The 13,184-nt window shown below is 38.2% G+C and overlaps 1 protein-coding gene across 1 annotated transcript; it reads right to left on the bottom strand.

The window, feature by feature from the left end:
• Window positions 1–2,452: 2,452 nt before the first annotated feature.
• On the bottom strand, window positions 2,453–11,455 carry LOC124143963 (homeobox protein caupolican-like). Its single transcript, XM_046513528.2, has 6 exons — window positions 11,182–11,455; window positions 9,672–9,881; window positions 7,344–7,450; window positions 6,547–6,845; window positions 3,552–4,217; window positions 2,453–3,159 (listed from the first exon to the last, which is right to left on the bottom strand). The coding sequence occupies exons 1-6, from the start codon at window positions 11,254–11,256 to the stop codon at window positions 3,143–3,145; spliced, it is 1,374 nt and encodes a 457-aa protein (XP_046369484.2). The 5' UTR covers window positions 11,257–11,455; the 3' UTR covers window positions 2,453–3,142.
• Window positions 11,456–13,184: the final 1,729 nt, after the last annotated feature.

The following is a 13,184-nucleotide window of genomic DNA, read 5'->3' as shown; positions in this document are numbered from 1 at the left end:
TTTTGGAAATGACAATCAGAATTCGAAATTCGACCCAAATTGTTTTCGTATATGAACTTTACAGAGAACCTTTAAGTATCAAAATCTCAAAAAGGAATGATGACATTTTGGCATAAGACCTCAACGAGAGCAGAAACCCTTAGATTATCAAATGCAGTGCTCAATTTGATCTCATTAGATAGAAGAATCAGCAACATTTTGTGTGACTGGCTTAATAAGGTTGAAAATATACTTGATCGCTTTGGATTAAGTGAAGTGTTCCATAAACCCCAGGACTTTAACACTTCATGGGTCACATCAAGGATAGAAATAACAATGAAAGATCACGTCTTCCAAACATGGAATAGTCGTTTATGGTCAAGCTCTAAGGAGCACTAACTCTTCTTTTAAATATGTTGCCTTCTCTCGAAAATTATTTATTTCTCTAAAACATTTTTTTTTACATCCACTACTTAAATGTAAACCATCAAATCATAATGTACTTTCAGAATCTAGCAGCTGGCATGGTCTATTCCGGGGGGAGAAAACGTGCCATCTCGGCAATTCACCAGCTGTTGGAGACGAATTTCATTTTCTGTTTAAATGCAACACCCTCGTGAATGAAAGATCAATATGTTTATATAAATTTTATTATTTATGGCCAACTTTATGTAAATATAAACAACTCTTGTGTTAACAGAATTTAAAGTTACTGAAAAATATGTCCAAATTTATAAAATTGATATTTAATACTGTAAACACGAAATGATTCAACCTGTCTACCTTCATGCCATCTTGTCATGTTTTTTATGTAATTAATATCATATTAATACATCAATGATAAATAAAATATGCTCTTGTACCACTGTGGACGGTTCCTAAGAGAACCAAGGTTGATTGATTGTTATCTGCAACACTTGCCCAGCCAATCACAGCGAAGAAGCCAAGACTTGACTTGACATGTTGGAAATCGAACCCTGGACCTCTACGACCACTTGCCTACTTCATGTACCCTTATGATTTAAATCAAAACATTGGAATTCAAGTGACGCTTTAAGTATTAAGGAGAGTAGGTATTTTAAACAGGAATACAAATGAGTTTCACCTAGTACACCCATAGAATCGAACCTGGGTTTTCTGCGTGAGGAACCGGAGCTTTAACCACTAGGCTACCCTACTACCCCTTCGTATGACAAGTGAGGTGAAATTGGGTTTAACGTCGCGTCCAAAATTATGGAACTTATATAGCGGCTGCTTGTACTAGTCCGGACTGATGCCAATTTATAGTGCTAGCTCACTGAGATACCATGCCGCAGTTTAACATGAATACCCCACTCAGACACAGTATACTGACTCCGAGCCTACCAGTCCTTGTTTTAGTCCCTTAATGCCAAGCACCAGACAGGGTAACAACAAGTACCATCTTTTAACGCCCTTTGGTATGACGCGGCCGGGGATCGAACCCCGGACCTTCCGCTCTTCGGGCGGACGTTCTACCACTAGACCACGGAGGCGGTCTCGTATGACAGACAGTGGTGATGCCTGTATGCCAGTGTTGAAATACACAACAAACAGGTTTGTACATTTCAATTCCCATGTACACATGTTACTTACATTGCATTATACATTATGTCCTTTTTAGTTGCTCTGTATTATAAACTATATTCTACATAGTGTGTACTATTAGTATACGTTGTGTACTATTGAACCAAAGAGCAAATGCATAGTTTATCAAATTTTAAATGAGGTAAATATGAATACTAAACCAGAACTATAAATCATATACGCCTAATTTATAACTATCGAAATGAAGTTTCATGTTACGAAGCTTCGGATGTACCAAAGTACAACGATGAAAATTAACGTCATCGTTCTGAATAATGAGTGAGTGAGTGAGTATGGTTTTACGCCGCTTTTAGCAATATTCCAGCAATATCACGGCAGGGGACACCAGAAACGGGCTTCACACATTGTACCCATGTCGGGAATCGAACCCAGGTCTACGGTGTGACGAGCGAACGCTTTAACAACTAGGCTACCCGACCGCCCTTCTGAATAATGAACTTCGTATGTAAGTATCTAAGAGTGAGTGAGTGAGTGAGTGAGTGAGTGAGTGAGTGTAACATGACTACGTGTCAGCTTGATATCGTGTGAAAGCCCTAAGTGATGCAAGCATCAGACATGTACCACTTTGGTGAAACCCACGAGCACGGAAATGATGCTGACAAACCTAGAAACATATTAATTAAGGTGAACCGGGATTCGAGCCCACGAGCATAAGTTTCTGGTACGTCATTGGCCTTTAATAATGTTATTGTACCGCGTGTTTACTGCACATGCTAGTATCAAGCTCAAAGCACGTGCTGAACAGCGTGTGTGCTTATATGTTAGATCCTGTTATGCTATTGTAAAACGTATCTAGAAGGTAGTATTAAATGAAAAAAGCATCACATCCTTGAATAATAATAAAAGATTTTTTTCTGAAAATATATTTATTGCTTCTCATGAGAACACAATCGGTCATTGATGAGTGATTTACATAAATTATGTATGTACACCGCTAAGTACTAGCCGCTATCAACAAATAGCAACAACAGCCTGTTGTATATTTCACAACGCGGCGCTAAAATTGATCAAACAATCAATCAACTGATATTGACATCAGTTCTAATAAATTACGACGGAATACCTGATAAATTAAGGTTGTAACGCACTTTTAGTAAAGATGGATTTGATTAGATCCTCACATCAATGTCTATGAACAAAACACAAATAATGCTTTGCCTCGAATTCGCGACATGTACACATGATGCACAATACACTTCATAAAACGTCTTTAGCACGGCGAAGTTAAAATTCACATATAAACCTCGGATGTAATTCAACTTTCTGGTTAAGGTTATCGCCCCTTTTCTCGATCTCTCTCGAAGCACCGTACACTTCTTGTTACATGACGTCACAGTGGATGTGACGTTTTAACAGAAAAGAAGTCCCTCGTATCGCGTAAGCAGAAGTCGTGAAGCGGTTGACCTTTGATCTGGTGGTGCTGTTGTTGCATCGTCTGACTCACATGGCGCTGAGTAATTAGATGCCCGGGGCAGAGGTCACCAGACAGGAAGTGACTATCACAGAATCTGTCTTTTCAGAGCTGGTGCTGGTTTTTTCATGTTCTGGGAGATTCTGGAATGATGAAAATTGAAAAATTAAGAACTAGAAAATATACGTATTTTAGTTTCAACAAGCTTCACGCATTGTCCAACCAATAAAGGTATTTTAAGCTAAAATATTTCATCACTGTTCTTCAAATATATGTTTTACCTCATTACATTCAAATACAGTAAACTACGGTTATAACGAACTCAAAGGGACTACTAATTTTAGTTCGTTATAACCGTAATTCGTTATAAGCATATATACAGCATAACTACAGCATATAGTCGGGACTAAAAAGTTAGTTCGTTATATCCGTTAGTTCGTTATAAGCGTGTTCGTTATAACCGTAGTTTACTGTAGTACAAAACCTAATATTAGGAATTATCTTCTAATTTATTCGTGACCTTGAGAATACTGACCTTGTCTCCTCTCTGTTTTAAGGTTCAGAGCCTCGTATTCGTAGCTCCTTTGTTCCTTGAAATAAGCAACAGTTTGTTGGTGGTTATCAAAGGGTGGTGTATCTGGGGGAGTGTCCAGTGGGGGTCGGGGATGCTGACCGTTCGGACTCTGCTTCTGGGGGGAGGGGGTCTTTTCCTGAACGCTCTCGTAGAAGTGGTAGCGTGGGGACCCCGTTGGTGCAGGAAACACAGCCGACTTGCTACTAGACTGCTCGCTCAACAGATTTGAAGAAAGTTCGTGATTACTGAGTCGTGATGACGTCATATCAACACGAGATGACGAGAGTTCGTGAGAGTTTTCTGCGGAGTCACTATCACTCTGGGACGATGTCTCTTTTGGCTCAAGAATATGGGAAATTGACCAGATTTTAGGTTTTGGGGCACTGTTGGTGCGATTCAGAACACAGATGTTTGCTGATTGGTTATCGCGCAGGACTGGGGGGTGGGGGAGACTGTAGTCCTTTGGCACGTGCGTCTCGTGGTGCACGGGGGTATGCATTGCACGTGGATCAGGTTGAAGCCGAGCTGCCACATTGTGTGTATTGTCTTCAGCGTCACTGATGTCGGACAACTGAACTTCGCTATCGTCATCATCTGATTTCACTGAAGGTGCACTGGCTTCGGTTTCTGAAACAAGAATACGAAAATAAACGTGTGAACTTTCAAATCTTGGTTAACTGTCGTATAAAACAATCTTAACCAAAATCTGGATTATATCGCTGTCGTCCAAACATCCGGGCAAGTGAAGTCCGGCTTCATACACCACCTTCCAAACATAAACATACACCCGTCCTTAGCCCTCTACAAAACGTGGGTAGGAGTGCTTCGCTATCGCACTATCTCTTGTCGTATCACTACACCCATGGCGGTGTCATATATGATTGACGTGTTTGTGTTTCGGCGGCAAATATTTTGATCAATGCGTGCACACAATTTCACAAAACTTATCGCAGTACTAACTTGAGCGACCAAACACGGCGATTTGGGAGAGGGCATGATTTTATCATAACACAGACACACTTATGTGTCATATTCAAGAAGTGAGGCTGGGAAGGGCTCTTGATAGCGTCCATATAACATATGTTAGACCCACACATGTGATTAGAAGATAGCTTTAACACCATAACAACTAATATTTCATAATTACAAAGTTTTGATTCTGCAAAGACATGTCAATGTCGACATAAAGGACCCATGAACTCATTATGGTGAAATCGGCATATGCACTACGTGAGGTGGTTATTTTCAAATATCATCATTTCAAGATATAACTGCAGGACACCCTATATTCTGCCCAATCATTCCCATTGTCAGTATGCATAAAATACACTATTCAATTTAATCAAAATCTTTTATGAAATAATTAAATTTTTCGCTTGTCCTCGTATTACTTCATAGAAGGTATGCGTTAGGAGACCCGTTGACTGACATTGTGACCACACAGAAATCGACAGATGTACATTTCATCAATGCATAACGCCCCTGCTGCGGTTATAGGAAGCCGCAATGTTTCCATGCAATTAGTCAGTGAAGGATGGTGTCAATTTCTAAAGATCGTCCTGTCGCGAAATAACCATGAAACCTTGATCAGATGGAATCCTTTAATCTCATTTAATAAATAATCCACTTCTAGGAGTACCATAATTTCATTTCAAGAGCGCATATCCATTTTAAATGCCAAACTTTGGAATTAATGTTTCGATTTCGACAACAACTACACAGTGAACCTACGACATCATGTCGAAATCTTTTCTGCAAAGTAAAGATGTGACAATGGGCCATAACAAAACCCGAAATTCATCTTAAGCGTTTTCAAACGGTGCGTGAAATTTATGGTTAATTCCTGCACAGTTGTGTTGTCGATTTTCCTAATAAACCTTTCGAACACAATGTTTAAATGATAGGTTGGTAATGGTTTGCAAGGAGTTCCCTTTCGCGCCTCTTAGAGTCCATTGTTGACAAGCATAGTGCATCACGACCCATTACTATTTGTAATAAATCTTTTGAGGGACAAAACGACAATGTTGTATCCCTACCTCCCCTGCTGTTAACAATATTAAAAACATATTACAAACTCTGGCATCCACTCGCGACAAACTTGGTCTTTGATTAAACACACAAATACACGCACCGAGAGGCGTTTAACCCAAAATAACCGGTCAAAAGACTGAAATTAATTGTGGTTGAGGTAGAGGATAAATCACGACTTTAAAGTCAAGTGAGTTGAATGAAAAGATGGTGGAGGGTATTTGTTGATAGTCTTTAAGCACGGTAAGATGATCTTGCAACTTGTTTAAAAATGTTAACCCAATGTGCATAATATTTAGCTGTATCATCGGGCTAGAGATCGTCATGTCAATTTCACTTCACTCGGTGTCTGTTTCACCTATTCGCTCGTGTCTCTCTATCCCCTATGGTAGTGATATCACCTGTATTTCACGTCGTTTGCCATCGTCTGAACAAATACTAATATTTACACTGATCGGCTAAGATTCCCTCGAGTTATTTTATTCCAACAATGCTGATCCTCTTTATCAGATGAGATAAACAGATTAAAGGATTATCGTTCACGCGTGAAGCGATAATCCATTGCCGTATAAATGACGCATGAGTTTAGAACAATAGACCCCTGTTCGCGGTGTTGCTATTATTCACAGGCGGATAAACCAATCATGCTATTGTTTCTCAATAATCTAGTTTAGACTGGCATGGATCTATTGATTCTAGAACTTAGCTGACAATGGATCAGCGAACTTACAATGACTGACAATGATTTGTTTGAAAATAGAGTCCTGAAGAAATTAGTCTAATCGAGACTAAATTAGCTGGTTGATCACTATGAAACTTAACCAGGTGCCTTGTCTCTTAATCCCGATGTCGTTATGTGTTGAAATGAGAAAAAGAACATTTTCGTATAAAATATAATTATTTGAATCGATTTATATTTTGTAATTACCTGATTTATCAGCCTGTGAATCTTTTTCGTTGAGATCATCTTTGTCATCCTCGTCATCGTCGCGGTCAGTGCCATCCCAGCACATCTTATTCTCCTTCTTAAGGCGTCGTCTAGCGTTGGCAAACCACGTGGATACTTGTGTCATTGTCATTTTCGTGATGATCGCCAGCATGATCTTCTCCGCCTTGGTGGGATAGGGATTTTTCCTGTGTTCGTTCAGCCAAGCTTTTAGTGGACTTGTCGTTTCGCGAGTCGCGGCCTTCCTTCGTGCGGCGCTATTCAGGTCCAAGCCTGCGTAACTGAAAACGAAAGGCATAATAGAATTAGCCATCTTATTTCGCCATTTCATTACGAACCTGGCTGCACTTCCTTTTGAAGGCGAGGGCGTCAATGCGAAGCTTTATAATAGGGTTTCAGGCCTACTGGCCAGGCGAGAAACTTTCGTGTTGGCTTTTTAACCCCCACTTACTGCAACAATGCCGAAATCAAGCGCTCGTTTCACTCAACATCGTTTAAATACAAGAGCACCGTAAATGAAATTAATGAAATACAAGGACGATGGGAGAGAGCTCATCGGATGAAAGGAATCTGGGGGTCCCGGTGCATTGTGGGATGAATGCAATCTCAATTCCAACCCCTAGCAAATAATATCGCTTTAATAGTTCCCCTAGAAACCATTTGCTGTTCTAAACGCACCCCATGAACCCCGAACAATCGTTGATTCCGTGTGGGGATTTTCTACATAGATATGCTAAGCGACGTCCACTAGAGTGAGGGGTCGGATTGTTAGTACTTACAAAGTGCTGTAGGGGTGGAGAGCCAGGGAAGGGTCGTAGTGGTGGGCGAGGGTGGGGGCGATCGCCTTCCAGGATTCTCTCTCGGGTCTCAGTCCGGTAGCACATGTCTGAAATATACATCATATTCACTGAAATTGACATCTCAATAAAAGTGATTGTTACGTTCGTTTCCTGATATCTTAATGAAATATACACCATCTTACTTGAAATTGACACAGACTAAGGCGTTGTTTGAAAATGCTTTCTCTATGGAACTGATGTCGAAGTGTTGACATACACAGAAGCTTGAGTACATATAGCCATGTGTTCAAAAGGCGTTCACTAGTATTATATTAAATAAATATTCTAAAAGTATTCATAAGAAGTATAATTGAGCATTAAATATTCATTCACGTTCTACGTGTGACATATTTTGAGAACTCCCCTTTGATAAATACCAGTATCTAAATCCATTTGCAAAAACACATTAGAATGTTTGCCAGCATTCTTTCATGCAAGAACTTCCTTGGATTCGTGTAAGTTTAAATAAATATCGAACAAATTCAGATTACATAATTATAGGATATCCACACCAAAGTTGCAGGCCTTAAGTTAACAGTCGAGAGACAGCCATGCCCCCTTAACGCCGTTTATGAAACTGTAATCTATAGCTGAATTAATCGACTTGAACGGATCCATCTGTGAATATGTTCTATTATGTGTTATCAATCTAGATTTATAATAGATGTTTTATCGACATCAAGGATCTCTGTAATCATCAGTAATTATATTTCCGGTTTTTCAGGCTTATTTTGAATAGAATAATAAACAGCCGTTTTGTAAAATAACATCGATTTTTGTCATCACATTGTATCACTTGGTTAATAACTGCCCATATTGGATCAACGGGGATTGTTGAAAACGTACACACATCACTGTCGTGTAAATAAAATGTAATAGTAATCCGTTTGTCTTAAATTACCGACAACCCTATGAGGAGAGTTATGCACACGAAGCTCAAATTAAAAGCAGTGTTTAATTTGAGCTGCATATTATGTGTGAATGTAACCATTGTTGTGCGAAAACGGTCGTTAATTATTGAAGACGCAACAGACAAGTGTCTAAAATGAAACTGATCAGCTCTTCGCCATAATTCATCACACAAAAATACAAGAGGACGTGAAATTGAACGACTCAATTTTGAAATAAAGTATTATGCGAGAACGCTTAGTTGTTGTGATTTTGTGTCCACGAATTGTCCTGGCATATAAAACTTCACTTCCATAAACCACAAAAATCAGATAAAGTGTCATTAAAATCTTCTAATGAGCCCTTATTGCGATAAAGTGCACAAACAGCTTGTTATTTTGCAGCAACGGGATGCACGTGTACGGCTGCTGTTTGAAATGGATAGGCAATTTAAATAATCGGATAATTTCTGGAATCATGAACCGAGAGAAAACGGAAAGCTGGAGTCTGTTCACTGTGTCGTAGCCCGCATCTCCCGACTTGGTCAATTAATAGCGATTAGTCTGTTCAGAGACAATTGTAACATATTTCCTGTCTGAAATTCCTAGTGGTTGATATTGGATTTGATGCACGACATTCACGTGTCTATTTAGAGTGTTCATTTCATGGATATTTCCTTTACAGACGCGTTTGTTGAGGTTCAACCTCGAAGCAAATTATTAAGTATGTCGAGGCATATTTTTTTAGAAAATGCATTTTAAACATTTTATTTGAAATGTAATATCAAATTTTGTTTCAAATTTGAATTAAGAACCATCTATTGACTAGGGCTATTTCACTATGCATTAAAAGGAATTATTCATACGTCAGCTGAATAACAGACTGTTGCGATTTATTAGGATATCCAGTTTCAATGCTTTGGTTCGACAAAATGTCAATTTTTGCTAAATAAATACCTCAGCTGTCTTAAATAAATCAATTATGTATGTGAAACTGGATCCACTGATTACTTAACAAGAGAATCGCGTTCTTCGAATAGATTGATTGCGTCGTGTATTTTTTGTTATCCGTGCTCTTGAAATTAGTGGAAATTTAATTCATTCAAATGCATTTTTATTGGGATGATTGTCGCATTAACTATTCAGACATTGTCATCACGGAACAGATTGAAAACGGCGATGGACCTGCGCGCGCTTTTACGCTTGAAATTAGATATGTTGATCTTGAATTTTTAATTCTTAAAACAGGGACGACAATACATAAAATTAAATTGCAAAGTTCATGAAAATTTCATTTTACAGTTTTGTTTGATTGTCCTTGCATGTTTGTTGCGCGCTCGTCACTCTAACAGTTAGAGTTGTAGGTATGAAATCAACTTACCAAGGGGGATCTGAAGGCCGAGGGTTCGCCTGACCCCGGGGAATGGCCTAAGGCACGGAGACCGTCTGGAGACCCAAGACTGGCATGGTAGGAGAGACCCTCAGTGCCAATTTGACAGAGACAAACAGCTTGCCCTGTGCATGGGTCTGTCACGAAGGGACGGCCATTCTCACACACAGGTCCTGAGGGAGTCATTCTCGCTTGAGTGTGCTGGGAAATAAAAAGAAATTATGATATTTTTATAAATGTTATCAGGATATATTAACTCGACATTAACTTTATAATTCTTGTATGATCTGTTTTCGATGGTATTTTTTAACTGTTGCGCTTGTTATTATAACGATATGCAGTGTTTAATTACTGACATGGTTTGATGACGAAAAGGATCAATGGTGTAAATTGTAACATTGTCTAAAAGTTTATACACGTGTCACTTATGGTTAGAAATATCTCAGATAGAACATCTCCCTTTTTAACAACTTGTGTTATTTAAGACATAACATTTCATGACATCATAGAATTTACTTACTGTATGTATATATGTATATTTCTTTCTGAATATTACGTTTAAAAATATAGTATTACATTTTTCAGTTCCTCGTGAATATAACTGACATTATAAGACCAACGACTGAACAAAATAATACTATTCTTCCACTATTTAAAGCTCTAAACATTTAAACTAAACCAACAAGAAAAGCTAAAAAAACAAAATGAATAAAATGTTTCAATACCCCCTATATATATATATATATTGCATGATGAAATCAGATTCTCAACACGCATCAGCTTGTCAATAACCAGTTCAGAGTAGGTTAAACGGTTGATTCACATGTTAATTTCAAGCATGACATTAACAGACAAGTGTGACGGATAATTGCTGGATATGTAGCGCTCGGGTATTTACATAAACTGTACTTATCAGTGCTATAGACAGCCGCATCACAAGCAACTAGGTGTGTATATAGCCCGAAACCCACACTGGTCAACCTCTTCCAATATAGACAATTTTTCTAGTCAAATTTGATCATAAAGCGAGGGTGTCAACAAACACGTGAAATTAGCACTTGAGTTTCCAGATGTTGTTATGGTGTATATATTATTCATTTCACGTCTTGAGATTATTTGCGAAGAAACAGTACATTTTCAACCAGGTAGAACGTTCTTAAGGTAATATGCCATAGGGCAATGAAATATCAAAAACATAATGTTTAACTGCAAGATTTAAAGCTAGTTATTGAATGGTGAGAATGTCTCGTTCCCATCACACATTTTAAAAAATTATATAAGTTAACACAGCTGCAAATAAAAACCGAAGGAGGGTAGTGGAGCAATAAACATGGTTTTTTTCAAAATAGTGTTTATTACCCAATCATAACATCTACTCTGTCAGACATAAACATAGGTACAACTGGCAAACGCGTCTTAAATAATAACATGTGAATAAGAGTAATATCAATCATAATAATGACTATCATAACTGGTAATAAACCTCAAAGAATTCACCTACCTGTGAAATGGTGGAGGTAGTATCAGTGATAGCGCTTGGGAACGCTGCAGCGAGGGCAAAGGGCGAACGGTACATCCTGAAATCGTTTGACACACACAGTCCAATTTAAAGGTATGGTCCGAGATCGGAGCGAAGTCCGATGGAATCAACAGTATACAAGTCAAATTTGTTCCAAAGTGGACAAAATTCGCCCGGTACAGCGCACGTTCAGTATTCCGCTAACATGAGATCTTGTATTTGCTTGGAGAGAGGACACTGAGCAATAGACGATGATCCCTCGGCAGGCCTGGGTAATAAGGCCACCCGTTGTCGCTGATTGGCCGAGCGCACACAATGACACGAGACTCGTCACGCTGATTGGTGCGTGATTGATAGCTGGCTCCGCCCATTATTTACAATACATCACTCTGTCTTTCCTACGCTAAAGCAAGGGAGGTTTCCGCAAATATGGGGAATTTTACACTTAGTGAGCAGATAAAACTCTTTCGTTTTGTTGTCACGGAGCTTGCCCGAGCGCCATTTTGCTGCATACCAGAAAACTCACGCAAATTTCTTGTAGCAAATTAAATTTGATTAGCGTATGGTGTCTCCCTTACACTAATTGTTTGTAGTGTGATGTTAATTGTAGTGAAATATGAATTAAATTTGAACTATAATGTTTTTGCATTCTGAAATCACGGGGAAGTGTGTTTAAATCTCTTGTGTATAACATATTTTGGTGTTTGGAATATGTTTTTAAAAATTGAAATGAAAATTGTTCTTCAAGTATCAAAGCCTCTGATAAAGTTATCATGTACCATCCTTGATGTCAAAATTGTTTTTTCCAAAGATATTCACACCGTTTAAAGTTGGTCAGTTTGCTTTGTCGATAATGGGAAAATAATGATTCAAATAAAACGCATCTTAAACTAGCGTCTTAATTTTTATATATGATATGATACGTGATTCATCATAATTATTTTGTGTTTGTTTGTATTCCTTAGCGTGTTATTGGATTTTTTAACACAAATACCAAACATGTCTTAACACAATTATGCATTGGATATACATTTGTACGTCCATCAATGTTACTCTTTGATAACGACATACTTTAGTGTAATCTTGTTTCTTCAAAAATACTAAAATATTTTAACCGATATATGTAAAAAAAACCATTTTTTTCATTGGTATGCAAAATGTAGGTAAATGAATTAATACATGTAGGGTTTTCGTCAATATTTAACTGGTCCATGTTTATTGGCACATAAAGTATTTTACCGGGACTCGTTAAAGTGTTACAATATATCTACATCATGTTTGGGATCGAGTCTATTTCGCATGGTGCAATGGGCGACGTAAACAAGTCAGTGCTAAACAGCTACCATTGTCCATATCACTGACACTGATTACGGATCATTATAATTGTCTTTCCGTAGAGATCGATTCCCTTGCGTGCTCTAAAAGTCACATTGACGTCATAAAACGTAAACAATTACCACCATGTCAGCAGTAATTGTTAAAAAAATAAAACATTGGAAATCAGTGAACGGCTGTGTAATTGGCTGTGGCTACCGTGGCGATACGTCCTTGTCGACAGGTAACACGCATCGGACGCACAGGTGTGAAATTGATTACAATTGACAATGCGTGATGTCCATGGCATGTTTATTTCAGTAGTTAACTTGCTGATCACTATCGATTGCAGTGAAAACGTACGTTTTTAAATTGTTGATGGCACAAACTAGATGTGAATACCCGTTCTTCACTGACCGTTTTATTTCAATTGACAGTAATTAATCCCTCTGTTAAGCGATCACTGATCGCTGACAGTGAAATTGATAACACCGGCTGAGATTTTATGTAAATAGAGTGTCTTGGAAGTGTTATAAAGTTTGTTCAGTATTTGTTTTTTGTTTATGTTTGATGTTATGGATGTGCTGACAGTTTTATGTATACCGTCTAACCAAATGTTTACTTTTAAAACATATACATGTACTTAAAACGATTAAACTATTAAGTAAGTT

Source organism: Haliotis rufescens, unplaced genomic scaffold (assembly GCF_023055435.1).
Source record: "Haliotis rufescens isolate VD_foot unplaced genomic scaffold, xgHalRufe1.0.p SCAF_17, whole genome shotgun sequence".
NCBI classification, from domain to species: domain Eukaryota; kingdom Metazoa; phylum Mollusca; class Gastropoda; order Lepetellida; family Haliotidae; genus Haliotis; species Haliotis rufescens.
This window is presented reverse-complemented; position numbering and strand designations above follow the sequence as displayed.

Excerpts from the sequence above, each read along its gene's own strand:
- LOC124143963 (XM_046513528.2), bottom strand. The coding sequence starts at position 11,256 with ATGTACCGTTCGCCCTTTGCCCTCGCTGCAGCGTTCCCAAGCGCTATC. Across the intron at positions 9,882-11,181 it reads CTACCTCCACCATTTCACAG|CACACTCAAGCGAGAATGAC; the intron begins GTAGGTGAATTC and ends TTTATTTCCCAG. Across the intron at positions 7,451-9,671 it reads CGGCCTTCAGATCCCCCTTG|ACATGTGCTACCGGACTGAG; the intron begins GTAAGTTGATTT and ends TGTATATTTCAG.